Source organism: Theropithecus gelada, chromosome 15 (assembly GCF_003255815.1).
Source record: "Theropithecus gelada isolate Dixy chromosome 15, Tgel_1.0, whole genome shotgun sequence".
Lineage (NCBI taxonomy): Eukaryota > Metazoa > Chordata > Mammalia > Primates > Cercopithecidae > Theropithecus > Theropithecus gelada.
The window spans coordinates 44,897,334-44,915,216 of record NC_037683.1 but is presented as its reverse complement, the minus strand read 5'-3'; the positions used below and the strand labels follow the sequence as shown (position 1 = coordinate 44,915,216).

General features: G+C 33.1%; 1 protein-coding gene across 1 annotated transcript in view; it reads left to right on the top strand.

Moving 5' to 3' along the window:
- ZCCHC7 (zinc finger CCHC-type containing 7) overlaps window positions 1-17,883 on the top strand; it is a 225,325-nt gene that overhangs the window by 192,964 nt on the left and 14,478 nt on the right. The window contains exon 5 of the mRNA XM_025360016.1: window positions 1,200-1,235. Coding sequence (XP_025215801.1) covers window positions 1,200-1,235 — 36 coding nt within the window. The remainder of the gene's footprint in view (window positions 1-1,199; window positions 1,236-17,883) is intronic.

Below are 17,883 nucleotides of genomic sequence, written 5' to 3'. Positions count from 1 at the left end.
TATCTACTTTTTTGTCTAATCACTTATGGTGGTATAATCAGTAGAGGTATTGGCATTCAAATGTTGTTTCTTAAATTCTTGTCATACCCATGATATTTTCAGATGGTATGAATTACTTTTGTTAGTCTTATCAATACTTTGAAAAATAAATGAAAGAGGAATGACAAATCAAGTAAGGAGTTGTTTCACAGGAGATGTCAAAAATTACAAAGATTTCAGACAGTCTTACTCTAGGCATGCATCTATAAACAAAAGCTATAAATTTCCATTCACTTTTAGAATCACGATTTCCTTTGCTTGGTGTTTTAATTTATTCAAATCATTTATATAGTTAGAAACAACATACTCTTTGCTCCTGAGAAGATGGTAAACTGATCAACTATACATAAGCAGCTTGGTTAGAAAAAGTGTCCTTAACAAGGTCATAATTTAGGCATAAGAAGATTTATATATGTATTCGTAAGAAAATATATTCTAATCACTGTTTTTGTTGTTGCTGCTGTTGTTTATATTTGCTTGTTTGGTTGGTTCTTTTGTTGTTACCTATTCTAGTTTCAGTAAGTATATCTTTTACAAGATTATTGAGGTTTTGGGGTTTTTTTTAAGTTGATATCACTACAGATGTGGATATGGAAAGATGTGACATTTTGGATTTTAGTTTCTTGCTGTCGTTTTTGTTCTTGTTGTTTTTAATTCTCTTTCTTATAGAGTATTAAGAGTTAGCACCAAGTGATTCAGTAAAAGATGCCAACAGCTGTCACAAATATATAATAACAATGAAGTCTTCTTAAAGCAGTTACTATTAAATTGTTTTCCATCTTACTACCAAAGTTCAAAATGTTGTTTTAAAAGGTGTACTTGGTGAGTTTTGTTGATTTTGGCCACTGCTGTTCACTTATCAGTTTAACTGAGTTATGGCTCTTTATCACATCTTAGTGCCCAAAACTTCTAACCTGAAAAGAAAAAGAGAGAGAAAACTTTGTTACTGGCTTTCTGACAATGGCAGGGAGTGTGTTAAACCAGTGTAAAATTCAATTAAACTGTCTAGCCAGGTTTTTGAAGCTGAAATGCAGACCCTTTCTGTTAAGCTTCTTATTTTCCTGTGACCGACACCGGTGGATGCTGGGTTATGCCAAAACCAACAGGCTGTAAAGTACCTTGTTTCATGCTCCCAGCTGATCAATATTTTTATTTTCCAGGCTTGCACAGAAATCTGGAGGCAGTATCACCTAACGGTGAGTAGAAACACCTTTTTTATTTTCCCCAAGACCTAGCCTATTTACCCTTCTCTGAACTGCTGACCATAAAATATAGACAAGCATCTTCTGCTGGAAGATAATAAACATCTGAAGAGTTTTTGTACTGAGAAAGCAATAATATACTTTTTCTCTTTTCCACTGCCCCCTACCCTATCTTCCTGTTCTTAAAAGAATTTGATTTTTTTATTACTCACATCATTTAATGATTACATCATGGTATCTCTTAGTCTTCCAGACTGTATTCATTAAACTAAAGGGTAAAAGTATACTGGGAGCCTTAAAGAATAATAATCCAGTGTCTTTAAATGTTGTATTATCCACAGTCCACAAGCATTCAGTCCACAGTGTCTTCAATTGCCTTTACTGAAACAGTTACTCATCTTTTTCAATGAACCTAGAAAAAGCTTAGTGTATATTTCATATAGAATAATTCAACTGTCATATCCTTAAGCCCTTCTTGACTTATTCAAAATGTATAAATATCTGCTTAATACCATTCAAATGATTCAATTCCTGGTTTCCTTTTATTATGATTTTAGGCTAAGTAGAAGCAGAAAATATAGTTTGCTAGAGAATCTAATTGGTGCTCAATATTATGAATTCAGTTTACTTTTAATGTTGTTCAGCTTAAATCATTTCAATAATTCACCATAGCCTTACTACTCACTTCTTTTACTGTATTAAATATGTTGTGCGAAGCAACAGACCATTATTCTTTTAGTTATTACAGTTATATAACATAATATATATTAATTAAAAGTTGTTAAACATTGTTTCTTAAGGTTTAGCATATTTCAAAGTTTTGTTTACACAAAGACAGCTTGTAAAAATACAAAGGGCAAAGTTCTTTCAAAACATGACTTTCTTCTTATCATTCTCCTTAGGGAAATAAAAGTAAACCAACAAGTAGACTCAAACTACCTGTCTGTCTGTTACAGGCCCAAGAGGCCATAAATTATATAAGGTGATTTGTTTTCACACTTTGTGATTACCATTTAATTTATTTAAAGATTTTCAGTAGAAAGCTGTAACTCCTCAAGTATTCCTCAAATCTCAAATTAGGATTTGTTAACATGTTATACCCAAAAATATATACATACCCATGTATGTTACGCATATATGTTACAGATGTAATTCATCTGAATACATTAAGTTTGTGCTTATATAGCAGTTTTTTATCCTAACATAGTGAAATCCTTACAGCCTAAACTTAATTAGAATCTAATTATATGTGTTACACTTTTCGAGATCACAGAGCTACTCTTTGTAACCGTATAAAGTAATACCCTTGTAGATTTGAGATTGCATTTATTTCAGCTTTTCCCTTAATTTAAACAATTCCAATCTTGAAGTGTAGGAAGTATGATTTTAAAGCTGCTCTTTTGATTATTTACACCTGTGTTCTTTTATATACCTGTAGTTAAAGGGTAAAAATTTGTTTCAATATAACAGATATTTGATGGTTTGCTTAATATTTTAGCTGTTCAGAAACATAAATTTTAAAAAGAATCATTAGGAAAAAATAAATGAAAACAAAATAAATTTACTTTTTAAGGAATTACAATATATTCTATTTATAGGTGTAACAAATTCAATTTGAAAACTTTGTTCCAATCTGGAATCCTGGTTAATTTTTAAAAAATAATATTGAAGTTGCCATCACAGTTTATAAATTATCAAGTTGAAATTAATAATGAGTTTACTATGCAAGTATAAATATAAAACTAACGTGTTTATGAAGTTGTGCATATATCAGTGTCTCTAAAATAAAATAGTTAAGTATTTAAATTATCAGTATATGGACAATATCCAAATGTATGCAATGAAGGAATATTCAACCTTGAATAAAAACAAGATGCATGGTGATTTTAGTCATCTTCAGCTCTTTTACTAGGCGATGGACTGCCATCTATTGACTCCTAGTAGCCCTCACACATGAATGTTGAGTCAGTCAGCGCAATGACCAAGTAATGAAGCCTTGGTTAGAATTATTACTACTTATTCATTTCAACCAGTCTGCTTAAAACTCTGGAGCTTTCTGCACTTAAGCATTGATTAATTATTTTTTCTAACCAAAATTGTCAGATTTCTTATCCCAAATGATGGGAAATGTGATTAGTATCCAGTTTGGAAATGTTTATATTTGGGAGCTTTACAGTTGCTTTTATGTGCCTCCCAACTAGAAGATCATTTATAGAGCAACTTAAATTTTAATAGTAAGTTAATGTTCACCCAGGAATCATTTTCTTTAAAAATCAAAAAAGTCTGTAGGTTAAATAGAATATTGTTTCTCAAACATATAAGAAATGTGGTGTCGTTGAGTGTTACTAGTGGACTTCTGAAATATTCCAAATAAAAAATTCTTTAAAACACTTTCAGAACCAAGAAGAAAGTTATAGAAGTGTTCACTATTTTCAACAACTTCAAGAAAAATAAAATGAAATATCTTCAACAACCTGTATATGAATATAATAGCTTTTTAATCAGCTAGACTTGACTACATTAATAAAAGCTAAAGACCATCATTCTAAAGGGTGCATGCTAATAAAACTAAAAAGACTACATACACACAAACATCCATATTCTAACAACCATCTGATGACACCATCTTTTTATGTTTTAATGATTCTAAAATTATATAATTTAATGTCTTTATCAATTTGGAGACCATAAAAAAAGAAAAAAATATTGTTTTTATTTAACAATTACATAATTTCCTCAAATAGTTAATATTTTTACCTCCTTCAAAAATGTTTAGAATGTTTTTAAATGTTTAATAATATAACTTCTTGTATTTTCATTTCTGCTACATTTTCAGATTTTTGTAGAGGCTGACTTTTAATGTTCTTTTTCATCTTTCAAATAACTAATTCTAGATAAAAATTTTCCCTCTTTAACTATTCAAGAAAGAATGTCCCTTCCCCCACCCCCTGTCATTTCTACTCTCATTTATATTAAAAATCCTGGGCCAATATGGCCACCAACAGAGTTTTACAACCAACAGAATTTTTAACTAGTAGAGGCTATGATTTGACATGAGTTGGACATTTGGTTAATCTTGTTTTTAATCTACTTTAAAAAGTAACCAGGAGTTTGCTATTTGAGGGCTGTATGTGTTAAGAACCGAAAAGCACAATGCATCTTTTATGTTTAATTTTGCATTTGATTTCTTTGTGTGCATTGTTAAAATGTATTTCAAACCCTACTGCCTTTTATTTCAACTGAAGATTTAAGCAGGAAGCAAATGTAACTGCTTTAGAAGAATTAAGCCTTGTTTTTTTATATATAATATTTTGAATGCCTAGAATTTACACTTCAAAAAATAGAATATTTGTTATCTGGGAAATGGAGAAGAGTAGAGAAGTGAGTGTGCTTGCCTTCCTTTCTGGCCTAGTAAAGGCTTACGGCCACAGTTTGTCAGAGTATATCTTATAAACCGTAAGTAACAATATTACATTTCATTTTGCCACTTAGTTTTCTGTCCTTACCTGGAAATACCCATTTAGAAATGTATTTTTTGTGTTTTCACAGTTTGGAGTTTTATACTGAGTGAGAATGTTATTCTCTAAAGCATTGTATGCCATACTACATAGTGGGTACCCCTAAATGTCAACAGATTTGGGTTTAACTCTAGAACTATGTTTTACAGTCCAGAAGGAATAAGAGGGTGGTTTTGGTTCTGAGACTGTATCTATGCAAAAGCCTTTATCCTGAGATTGTGATGTAAGATAGGATAGATAATTTTCTAATTGCCTAATGCTAATATGGAATGTTTTTCTTTTAAAATAACTTAAAATGTGAAATGAAGAGATTCAAAAAGTCAGCCAGAATCATTTCTTTTCGAGGTTAATTGGATATATGTTGGGATTCCTAAATATCTTTCTGAGAGGTCCTTGGCTACATAAGCAGATCTGTAAAAACCATAATAACCCCATCCACACAGTAGATATCAAGTGATAGGTCTGTTTTTCTCTGTGTGCGCTTTGGTGTGTTTAAGATAATAGAACTGGTTACATATTGTTGTCTTATAAAATGCTAAATAACCCCAAAATTAGATTTTGGAGTTATCTAAGCACCATTTTTACTGGTACCATTTTTGAGGCCTAACACATAGCTTTTCATAAGCTAATACATTATAAGTTCATTTTGGAAGCTTTTGTTTTGGTAGTTCAACTCACTTTGCCCACTTCCTCAAGAACCAGAAATACTCTTGTGTAAATTATAGTTTTTTTTCCTCTGTATCTGGTATTGCTGTTTTAATGTTTTGATTGACCAGGTGTTGCTATTGAGACATTACATCTCTGTCAAATTGTCAGAGGTTTAGTTTTCATTTAAAATGCCGTTAGTACTAAATACTACTGAGGTGAATGTGATTGTGCTCTGATCATTCAGAAGGCACATGACTCTTTTGTAGTGCTTCAGGGCCATCTTTCCATTATAGTACTACAAAATAAATCAGACTGGTTTATCTTTTGAGTTTCTTGGTGTCTGAATAACAAGATTTTTTTTTTTTTAATAAGCATCGATAACTTGTAATAGTCCATCTCTGATAACAGAGATAGAAAATACATTTGGAGAATGACTAAAATTTTTAAAGATATTTCAAATACAAAATTTATATGAATAGTTTTATGTTATTTAAATACTTGTCTTGTTCTTAAATAAATTGCTGTTAAAATTATCCTAATAATTTTTACTTCAATCTTCTCATATTTTGAGTTTAGTAGGAACGATAAATTACTACATTTACAGAGTAAGTCAACTGATTTTTTTTTTAATCTTTATTTCACTGGCATGTGGAACCACATTTTCCCAGAACTTATCAATGGAAAATGCAATTTCAAAGCAAATGAAACCTGGAATTATCAATCTCAATAAATGAGATTCTTTTAAAAATAAATACAATTTGCTAAATCATCAAAAAGCAATTTTCTAAAGCTACTGTAAAGGAAAGGGGGAAAAATGAACTTTGTGAATTATAAATGCATATGTTATTTTTCCTCACATAACATTTCCACAGATACTTAGAAATTGTATGTATGCATATTTATTTTTGAATGGAGATAGAATAAGATGATTTAGATTTAGGTGTAATTTATATTTATTGGAGCACTTGAGAGAACCTTAGTATTTTCTTCTTTACAAAGAAATACTGAAGTGTTCACTCCTTCAGTTCTGAAGTTTGAAGTTACTTGATTTTCAGTATTTTAATGCAAATACTAATTTGGTTTAAATGGGAAATCAATATGGCATATTTTGCAGTTTTTTCCTTGCATTAATATATTTAGATAATATCAAGTACTTTATGATGGTAATCCTAATGTAGATTTAAGTGTTTCAGATAATTAAGCAATGAGAAGTATGCAGCCTTCACACAATTTAAGAAAGATTTATCATAAATGTTTTGGCATAGAAGCAGCTGTGCTTTTGCCATCTTCTAAATATCTTTAATGACCTACTCATTAGTCATCATGAATTTGGCTCATATTTTTAGATATTAGATGTTGTTCAATAATCAAATAATTGAATCTGAAGTTCTACTATAAATAGTGACTTCCTTTCTTTATTTGACGGAAAAAGTCCCTGTGCTTTTTAATCCTGCCCCTAGTGGCTAGGGGCAAAGACCAGTATGTTTAGGACTTAAATATTTCTCATATGGACTTAAAGTTGTACTTCTGTTTTAAAAATGTAAAGAAGTACTTGTTGTGGTCATCAGTTTTCTTATCTGTTAACAAATGTTTATCCTGAGGATGACAAATGGAGCATCACGTTTGGACTTTTTTTTTTTTATTACCCTTTCCTCTCTTCCTCGTGTGTTCGGCATTACTTAAAAAGGAATTATAGTTAGTCATTATAGGGGCAGTTTATTCTTGATTATTAAATACTGTGGTAATTAAATTTCATTTCTAAGTGCTTCTTATTTTAACATATATAACACACTTCAAAAATCCTTTTTAAAACCCACAGTATTCATATAATCTCAAAGAAAATTACATTTCTTTCTTTAAAAAAATTAATGGAACACTTCATGAATTTGCGTGTCATCCTTGCTCAGGGGCAAAGCTACATTTCTTTTTACTTGTAACTCTGCACTTTGAAAGAGTGACCCTATTACAACAAAAATGAATATAAATATAAACAAATAGTCTTAGATTTTCCAAAATTAATAGTTTATCATTGTACAGTAACTGTATAATAAATTATAGTTTTAAAATCTTAAGTGTTGAGCGATGCCAATTCTTTGTCATGTTACGTACACATAAAGAGTGTGGAAGTATTATGTAGATAACTTTAGCATATTCAAGTGATTATTTCGCATATGTGCTTTGAACAGGTGTTTCATGCCATTTATTAATTATATTCCAAGTGATCATACTTGCCATAGTCTTTTCTGGACATTTCAGTGCAACAGTAAATGTAGATAAAATATACTAGACCAATGATATTTGTATTAGACATTCATTTTGGTAGTCATGCATGTGAGTAACATGGTAGATTACCGTAATTCCTAAAGGTCTTAAGTATTTAGGAATCAATTAGTTACAATCATAATCAACCATAACCTTTAAGGGTTTGGATCAATCATTTGAATAATCTGCAGGAAAAGACTCCTAAAAAGATTCCTTGACTTGTTAACATGAACAGTCTCTCTGAAATAGTGTTATATTTTATGTTATGATATAAGTTGTAGTGATAAACTTAAGTTTAAGTTTTCAAAAGCACAGTCTTTTCAGTGACTAAAAGTTAATGAATTATTGTTAAAAATCAGTCAGATTTTAGACTTAAAATTTATTAGTCATTTGATCCCTATATATCAGAAATTCAAGGGAGTTATGTGTGGGGTTTTTTTGGTACATTTATAAGTATTTTCTTCCAGCTATTTTGAGGTTGGTGCAATGGTCCTCCAAGACCAACAGCTCTGGTGTTTAAGAAATACCGAAAACAAATGAAGAAATATGTTACCTCTTTAGAAAGCATTTAACAAAAAAAATGTTTAATGTCTTTGGGATTAAATTAGAACTTCACCTTAATTGGTACACCAGTACATAGATAGCTCACATTTCAAAACAAGAATTATTTAAAATGAGTGTTTAGAAATTTGTATTAGCTTTGTAAAAGGAATGCACATGTGTGTATCAACTGGTAATAAAGCTACTAGATAATTTTCATTCATTTTTCAATAATCATGTAGAACTGAATCAATTTGATAAATTATAAGATCATCTTTACAATTTTGTAATGCATCCATTTTACATAAATATGTTCCTTTATATTGATTTGTGGATTACCTCACATTCTTACTCAGTTAGGAGAACTAAGTTTTGGGTTGTGTCTTAACTTTGTTTATACAATATCAATTTTGTTTTCTTGGCTCTCTCACATTTCCTTTGTTTACAGTTGTACATTTCCTCCCTGTTTTTACCAAAGTCCTTAGAAAACTGTGCTATACAATTGGGCCAGAAGGGCAAGCAAATTTCTGAGGAAATTACTAGGTAGCATTTTTTTTTTAATCATAGTAGAGAAAAGAATGCCAGCTTTGGGACTGGACTGTGGTTCAGAGTCTGAGTCTTTCCTCATATACTAAATGTGCAAACATAGTTAAAATATTTAACTTCTAAAGTCCTCAATTTCTTCATCTGAAAAATGGGGATAATGCCGTGTAGGATTTTTGTAAGTATATGATGAGATGATAAATGTAAAGTACAATACCTGACAGATAGAGCATGTTAAACACTATGCAAGCTGTACTATGGCAAACCCAAAGGCATCTTAGACCTGTAGAGGTGGCCTCTGGACTGACGTCCCAAACTCAGATTATTATAATGCCTTCTGCCCAACCTTAGGAGATTCCTAAGGACCTCTTTACTCTGTCTCCTAAGAATGTTTCCTTCTTATGTTTATTGAAGTGAATCTTTTGTTGACAAAATTGTTTCCTCAGTTTTCATTTTCTAATAATTTATACTTGTCTTATTCTTTTCCATTTAGGCTACTTCCTTTCCTAATGAAAATGACTGTATAAAATATGTATCAGAAAAATGCAATATCACTTTGAAAATATATATTAATAAATGTATGATTCTTAAGTGATAACTTCAGTGCCATCTGAATATAGTTCTCTATCATAAGCAAATAAATTATATAAATATTTGCTCTCTATACAAATGATGAGAATAATATGAAATTGAAAAATTCACCCAAACATAAACATACCCCAATTAGAATACTTTCTGCTAGGGATAGAGGGCTTATGTTAATCAGATAAGAAATGAAACAAAATAGCGTATCAGTTTTTTGCACTTCAGGTAAAACTACTTTATGCCTTCACATGATTAATGCCAAAAACCAGCCTGATTTCCTAGCAAAATGTAGTGATATAAGAGCTGGGTCAGTTCTGCAGACTTCCAACTGTATTCTCAGATAGGTCCAGTGAAAAAGGCAACTCAAACTTAAGCACTTTATCAGTACATGCAATTTGTATTCTTTCAAAGAGCATTCCTATTTCATGTTTGCTCCTTGTTTTAAGACAAGCAGAGGCTAAGATGGAACATATTGTAAAAGCAAAAGAACATTACTTCCCCCTTCTAACAGGTCCTTGCAGCTGTGGAATTCCCTGCCTTTGTGACCCATGGTTAAGAGTATTACAGTGGAATAAGCAGAGTTGGGATGGCAGGTGGTGGGAGGGCCATATGTTGTAAGTCATGTGGAGTTATGGTAAAAATGAAAATCTTGGGGTTTATTTGGATCCCCCGTGTATTAGCTAATAAACATAATAGAGCTATGATTCTGTTATTCTATAATTTTTTGTTGAGGTTCATGTACAATCACATGCAAAATATAGAAGCAGATTTGAATATGTTAAGCATTTCGTATGGTTGGAAGACGTGTATTAGTGTGATTCCTATGCTTTATAGTCTAACCCAATAAACATTCAGATAAAATGTCCATAGATTTACACATTTATGTGTTCTTTTCTGTCCCTTCACCCTACATCCTGTCTCCATGCCTTCATCCCTCCATCCTGCATCAAAGCTTGTGGTCCTTCTCCATCCACGTACTAAATGGTTTCTTTGTAAACGAAGCCATTTGTCCATCATTGTTTGGGGTCCAAACAGTGGTAAGATACCCTGTCACCGATCCCGCATGCTATGAATGGCAGCTCCTCTCCGGACAATTGGCGGAGGGGCCGAGAAATATTCCTGAGAGGATTATTTAACCTTTCAATTTAGAGGGCACAAAGCCTGGCTGATTAATGAACTTTCTGATGGGTGCCGATAAGCGGATCTATTTCTTTATTTCCCCTAAAAGTGATTCCTTCTTCTGTCCATATTACTATAATCTTAAACATAAAATGTGGCAAATAGATTAAAAAACAGCACTAAAGAGTTTATCTGGCTGGCAAACTGAAGGAGCTAAATTAAAATTGGTAATGACAGCAGTGGCTCAGCCTCATATATGGTTTTTAAATGCACTGTGTATTTTGAAGAGACTTATTCTCCAGCTCGCCTGGTAATGACTGCTTTTGGTGCACAGTCTGGGGCTGGCTTCTGTTATCCCCACCCCATCCCACCCACCCACCCCCCCAAAAAAAATGAGTTGTGTTATCTGGATGGCTGCAGACACATACGCATCCCCCTTTCTCACTGCATGGGCAGACAAGGTCGATAGCATTACAAGGTATTTGTGGCAGTGCTTGTTTCAGTTTTCAGAGCTGCCAGTTTCCAGGCGGATTTGAATTACAAAAGAAGAAGCTGGCATGAAAATTGAAAGGTTTTATCGGCTGGTCTGAAGCCTCATAGCACATTGCTTATTTATGCAGTCCATTTGCACCAGGAAATATAAAAAGGAAATACATTTTTAAAATAAGGCCATAAAGACCTCAGATATGTTTAAGATGGCAAATAAAATATAGATACCTATAATATCTTTCCAGGAAACGATTTTCACTTAATGTTGCACATTACTTCAGAAGAGCATTTATGTTGCTGTCATAAATTTGTGCGTTTGTGTCACTATGTAGGTAGTCTCTGGGGATTAAGAAGGAAGCCTTTGCTAACTTACTTTAAAATTAAAATAGACAGAGGGATAGCTCTGCAGTTTGAGAGCTACATTGGAAATATTTAAATAGGGTGGTATATTAAACTTAAACTAACATTTTTGCATTCCATGTAAAATTAGCTATGGCCCAATGAATAAATGCTACTACCTTTAGAGAAAATTGGGATGCTTTTTAAGCCACAAAGATTTGGAGCATTCAGGAAGTGAATTACTCTGATCCTTACTGTGTTGCATATGTTCATTGTTCTCTGCTTACTGAGGTTTTCTTTTTGTTGGTGGGGTTGTTTTGACAGGGGGAGTGTCCCATTTACACAAAGAAAGGTTATAAATTAAAAAGCTTAATAGCTCATTTATATAAAACTCATGCTTGTTTTTAGTCTTCAAATATATTATATTTTAGATTTTGCATAGTGGTTAATGTTGTGAAGATATAACCCTTTCACTATTGGAAGTTATACCAACATTTTATATCTATTTACATTACTTTAATGTAGTTTTGATTTACTGAAAAAGATACAATTATGTAATTCCTTGCACTCTTGACTACATAAAATGAAGACATAAGTATACAAACATAAAGTAGTGCAAGGCCTTGAATGATTGATCATCCGCAACCTTTCAACCCATTGGTTTTTAAAATTTCAGTGTATCTGAAAGAGAAGTAGGGAGGAAGTTACAGAGATACAGGAAATATCAAATAACTAAAGCAACACACATTATTCTGCAGTTCAAATGAACACTCTTTAAGAATCTTTTTTCCAGTAAGGCAAATTACTCTCAGGTAAACCATGAGAGATGCATTTTTTTTTACTATTTTTATTTTCACTATTTTCACCAGTGTCTGGTACATTTCCCATGTTTTCATGACCTGGACTAATTACTTCATGTAGTTGTTTTTTTTTGTTTTTTTTTTTTAAGCAGAGAAAATATCAAAAGCATACATGTCTGCTGCATGCTAATGATGGGCTGTACATTTTTTCATGAATTTTCATAAGGATTTTTTCTACGTAGCATGTGTGGCTTAATGATGTAATCACCCGATAGACTAGAAAATGCTCCAAAGGAGGCGTTCCGGTCTGTTGTGTACATAATACATGTTTCAAAAATCTGCCTAATTAAGGAATTACCCAATGGATTGGGAGTCTGTTGGGTACATGACATAGTTTTTTAACACATAAAAATATTATGTATATATGATATACATGGTACTTTTAATGCCATTTTTAACATGTGAGGAAAATTAGTAACAATGTCCACTAGAATACAGGGAATTCTGTTTTTTCACGAAGAAAAAATAAAAGCTGTAAAAACTTCATAGAGGAAACACTATTTTAAAATAATTCTAAAGCCATTAGCTTGGAGAAAATTCCTCCTAGTATTCCTGAAAGGGAAGTTAATACTGTGAATATTTGCCAGAACAGTATACAAATGGAAGACTTTGTCCAAAACCACAGTTGAAGTAGGCCTAGAGTTCAGGTCCTAGGTGTGAGGATCCACTCAGAAAAACACCTTAAAGGAAGGAAAGGGAACAGTTTTTGGCTTTTTTGTAATACAGCATCATCTTTGTTGTCTCACAGCCTCTGCTTTGATTCAGTTCATTATAAAACAGTGTGCCTAACTTTTAGGTTTCTTTATTTGATTCCTTTAGGCCCCAGATATTCCAGACCCACTCCTACCCCTTGGATATATACTAATTACAATTCTGTTGGTGTTCATATTTTAAACAATCCCAAAGGAAAGGGAAAGTATACATTCTTCTTTCCCTGACTACTCTTTATAAAATGAAATAAAAATTTCGAAAAGTATGTCTGATTTCTAGAGTAGCTAGTAGAAAGCAGTATCTTGGCTGGGTGCGTTGGCTTACGCCTGTGATCCCAGTGCTTTGGGAGGCCGAGATAGGTGTATCACTTGAGGTCAGGAGTTCGAGACCAACCTGGCCAACATGGTGAAATCCCATCTCTATTAAAAATACAAAAATTAGCCAGGCGTGGTGGCGGGTGCTTATAGTCCCAGCTACTCAGGAGGCTGAGGCAGGAGAATCGCTTGAACCCAGGAGGTGGAGGTTGCAGTAAGCCAAGATCACACCACTGCACTTCACCCTAGGCGACAGGGTAAGATTCTGTCTCGAAAAGAAAAGAAAAGAAAAGCAGTATCTTGAAATAGAAAGGTATATTTTAAATTTAAACTTTTGTTCTCAAATTCCAAAATGATGCTATTACGTCACCTCAACTAATAGACTTTGAATATGATGACAAGCTTTTGGTTTGGGGTAACATTTTCTTGAGAAGTCCTGTTTGATTACTTGGGTTAGGTTTTTTAGATACATGACTATTGGGATAAAGCTTGTCCTATTAGTGAGTTTATAGAAAGAATAAATTGATTTGGAAATATGAGAGAATAAGGTTGTTCTCAAACATGAAAATCATATTGATTGAAGAGATGCTTATGCACATGTGATTTAGTCAGTAAGATTGGAGCCAAGCTCTACTTTTCTCAGTGTTACATTTGGTTATGAATGCATTTACCTCAGGTATTTAATATATTTGATTTTTAATATATGTTCATATAGCAAACTGGATTAATAAATAGAAACACATAGTGTAGTCTTTAAGCATATGTGTGATTATAAAAATAAATCCATTTTGCATTCACAGAATAGAAAATACCCTTTAATTAGTGAAATTGATTACATATCCTATATAGTAATGAGCTTCAGCTAGATGCAAGCCCTCATTGGATCAAAGTCAGTTTAGATAAGGGCAGCTGAAGGTCACAGAGGGAGATGCCCAGCAGGTTCATTTGCATAAAAAATTACTGTTAGAAATAGGACACTGAGGCAACTCTAGCTCTTGGCCTTTGTCATGGAGATTCCTAGTAGTGAAGGGAGTAAGGCCAGTGTCCCAGATAATGATTAACTGTTTTAATGGCATTCATTCATTCATTCCACACTAACTACTCATGCAGAAAAAAGGGTTATGTAAAATGACATTAGAAGAAAATCATTTGTAATCGTTGCATCGGGCTGCACTTTGAGGAGACATTAGGAGTAAATCCGTGGCGTGGTAGGCTTATGCTTTATCTTCTGATATTTACTGAGTTTACTGGTGCATGAAAAGCTTTCAGCAAGAATAGCAGATGGGATGGACCTTTCATAGGTAATGCTATCTACCAGGTTATTACTTCTATATATTGATAGTAAAGTAATCTCCAAGATATCACCCTACAAATATAGATTATTTAAATGTCTGTAACAAAAAATAAAAAATAAAAAGAAGAAATACAAAAGACCTGCTTTTATAAGTAGTTAATTTGGTATCCATTGGGTCAAAGTCTTTAGGTAAATTTTTTGACTTTAAAAAGTTCACAAAAACTACATTCATTGCCTTGCATTTAACTTTTTGTCAGCAGTACAGGCATGTATGACAGAACCCTGAACTTAGAGCTAATCAGTTGACACATTCTGCTTTAAATTGGACCTTTACTGTTAATTAAAAATAAAGACATGCTCCAAGGCGTAAGTATTGAGTCACAAATTTCTAATTCTAACACTTTAAATAGCTTAGAGATTTTTGTTAGATCATAGTATGAAAACTTGTCCACTGGAAACCACTATTGAGTTTTCAGTACTATATTCTAATACAGAAATGTTCTCTAATTAGGTAAGATCTAGGCTGATTTCATTCCTATTAAGCCCTAGTACATGATAGTTTATTAAAATGAGAGTATGTAGATAGCGTTTGTCATGTCATTTACTAATTAATTATTGTGAAACAGTTTAGAATTTCATAGCACAATATACTGTTGCTATTTTTATTAGTAATAATGGAAGTTTTTAACTAGTGACATTATTCAGATGAATGAACATCCACATGTTTACATTTCTTTCAGGGGTTAAATTTGAGATTCCTTTAAAATAAGAAGTATCAACATGAAACATGCTTTCAAAATCTCGATTAAGAAGGATCTCTTTGTTCCTGGTACTATAAGACTGAGTTCCTATTCACTTTGCATTGCTAATTCTTTCCTGATTTTGTCAGAGTATATACCACATTCTCAGTGTGAAGAAGGGGAGACAATAAGGAAGCTGTATTATTAATTTATTCAAGCTTTTAAATATATTTAAGCATGATTTTATAGGTTTTCCCTTAGTGACATAAAAAATTAATAGTTTCCCAAAGTATGCAAATTTTTATTAACAATAGCTAAATTGTATTGGATGCTTACTATAGGCCATGTGCTTTACTTATGCATTACCTCATTATTCATTCATTAATATTTACTGAACTACTCCTATATGCCTGGCCCTATTCCAGGAGCTGAAGTACAGCAGTGAACAAAACCAGACAAAAATCCCTGCCCTCACAGAACTTACTTTCTCCTAGCCTGGGGGTGGAGTTGGGAGTGGATAGGTAGTAAAATTATAGTAGATCAGATATGATAAGTGCCATGGGGAGTTTTGTTTGTTTGTTTGGTTGGTTGGTCTTTTTAAAATAAAATGGCAGTGCAGCAGGATAGAGAGTACAGATTGGAGGGAGCTAGCCATTTTAAATAGGTCAGGAAGGCCTTACTGAGAAGATGACATTTGAGCCAAGGCTTGAAGGAAGTGAAGGAGTGCACCATGTTAAATCTGGGAGAAGAGTGATCCAGGCAGATCAAGTAGCTTGTGCAAAGTGCTGAGGTAGAAGTTTGTCTGGGGTATTCAGAGAACAGTGAAAAGGCTAGCATGACAGGCTTGCTGTGAGGGAAAGTAGTAGGAGATGAGGTTAGAGAGGTGGGAAGATGAAAATTACAGGCCATTGTAAAGTTTTTGGCTTTTACTCTGAGATGAGAAACTTTAATTAGAGTTTTGAGCTGAAAAGTGGTATGTTCTGATTTGCATGCTATAAGGATCATCTTATGTTTAGAGTAGGCTGTAGAGGGCAGGGATAGAAGCAAAGAGACCAGTTATGATGTTCTTGTAATCATCCAAACGAGAGTTGAATAATTGAACCAGGACAGTACTGCTAGAGTGGAAAGAGGTGAATGTATTTGCAGAGCCAACAAGCTTTGCTGATGGGCTGGGTATGAGGTATAAGCAAGAGACGCGTTAAGGTTGTTCATTTTTGGCCTAAGCAACTGTAAGGATAAAGTTGCCGATGAGATGGGAAAGATTTTGGGAGGAACATATTTGGAGTGGGGGAAGAACAGAATTTGATTTTAAGTAACTAAATTTGAGGTGCCGGTTAGACTTTCTAGTAGAGATACTTGAGTGTAGAGTTAACAGAGATCAAGGCTGAAGATAGAATTTTAGAATGGCAAGGGTAAAGGTTAATGTAAATCTATACTGTTAGATGAGAGCAGATTAAATAGAGAAGAAAAGCAGTCTAAGGACTGAACCCTGGGGCACTGCAGTGTAATTGGACAGAGAGATGGACAGAAAGCAACAAAGGAGACTGCAGAAGAAATAGCCGATGAAGTGGAAGAAAACTAGGAGAGCATGTTGTCTGGGAAGCTGAATGAAGAGTCTGTATCAAGAGGAAGTGGTCACCTGGTCAGGTTTTACTGATAGGTTGTTATGTAAGATGAGTAAGTTTCATTTATGCCTCACAGCAGTGTTAATGAGGGAGCACTCTTACTATTATTATCCCCATTTTACAGATGAGTAAAATGAAGGAACAACCATGTAAATAACTTGACTAAGGTCACATAGCTAGTAAATAGTGGAGCCCACATTAGAACATAATCCCAAAATGCATTGATAACTAAATTTTATCAGAACATCTGGGTCTTAGGAAGAGTTTGCCAGTTTTGCCCTTGAGTGCCCCCAGTCCTTAAAATCCTTTTCTTCATGCTTTTTCTTTGAATAAGCCAAATATATCTCTTTGTATTATGTGTGTGTGCATATATAGTACATACGCATATCCACACACTTGTATATGCCTGTACTGTCTTTGTGAACACAAGAATCTGGTAATAGTAGTTGCTGTTGAGGAAAGGGGAACTGAGTGAGAACAGAAGTGGGAGACAGACTTCTTACCATATCTCTTAGTGTCTTTTGAATTGTATGCCATGTGCATGTTATTGGTTGTAAAATATTTAATTCTTTAAAATCTAAATAACTCATTTAGGATTCATTCTATAGCAGCAAGACATATGATTTGTTCTTTCAGGCTGTGGCCTAACAGCATCTTAGAAGAAATTGTGCTGATGGAGTTTTTTAGTAGAAAATATGTATTTGATGCACACTTAATTCCATTTTGTAGGCCTCAGCCTTCCTAGTGCTTTCGTCTTTTAAAATCTTTACTATATTTGCTCTTCTGTCTATTATCTCCGTATTCCTCACGGTGTCTATTACAATGTGTTGTACAAAGTAGGAACTCAGTAACCTTTGAATTAAAAATTCCTACTAAGGGATAAATACATGAGAACTACCTGTTATTTCCTCAAATTTAGGCAATAAAATAAATTCAGAAAAATTCCATGAAACTTTTTCTCGTGTCCTCAATTAGTAGCAGAGATTTTCAGTGTTTGTATCTACTTTTGCCACCTTTATTGGTGCATAACTTATTTCCACTCTCTTTTGAAGTCT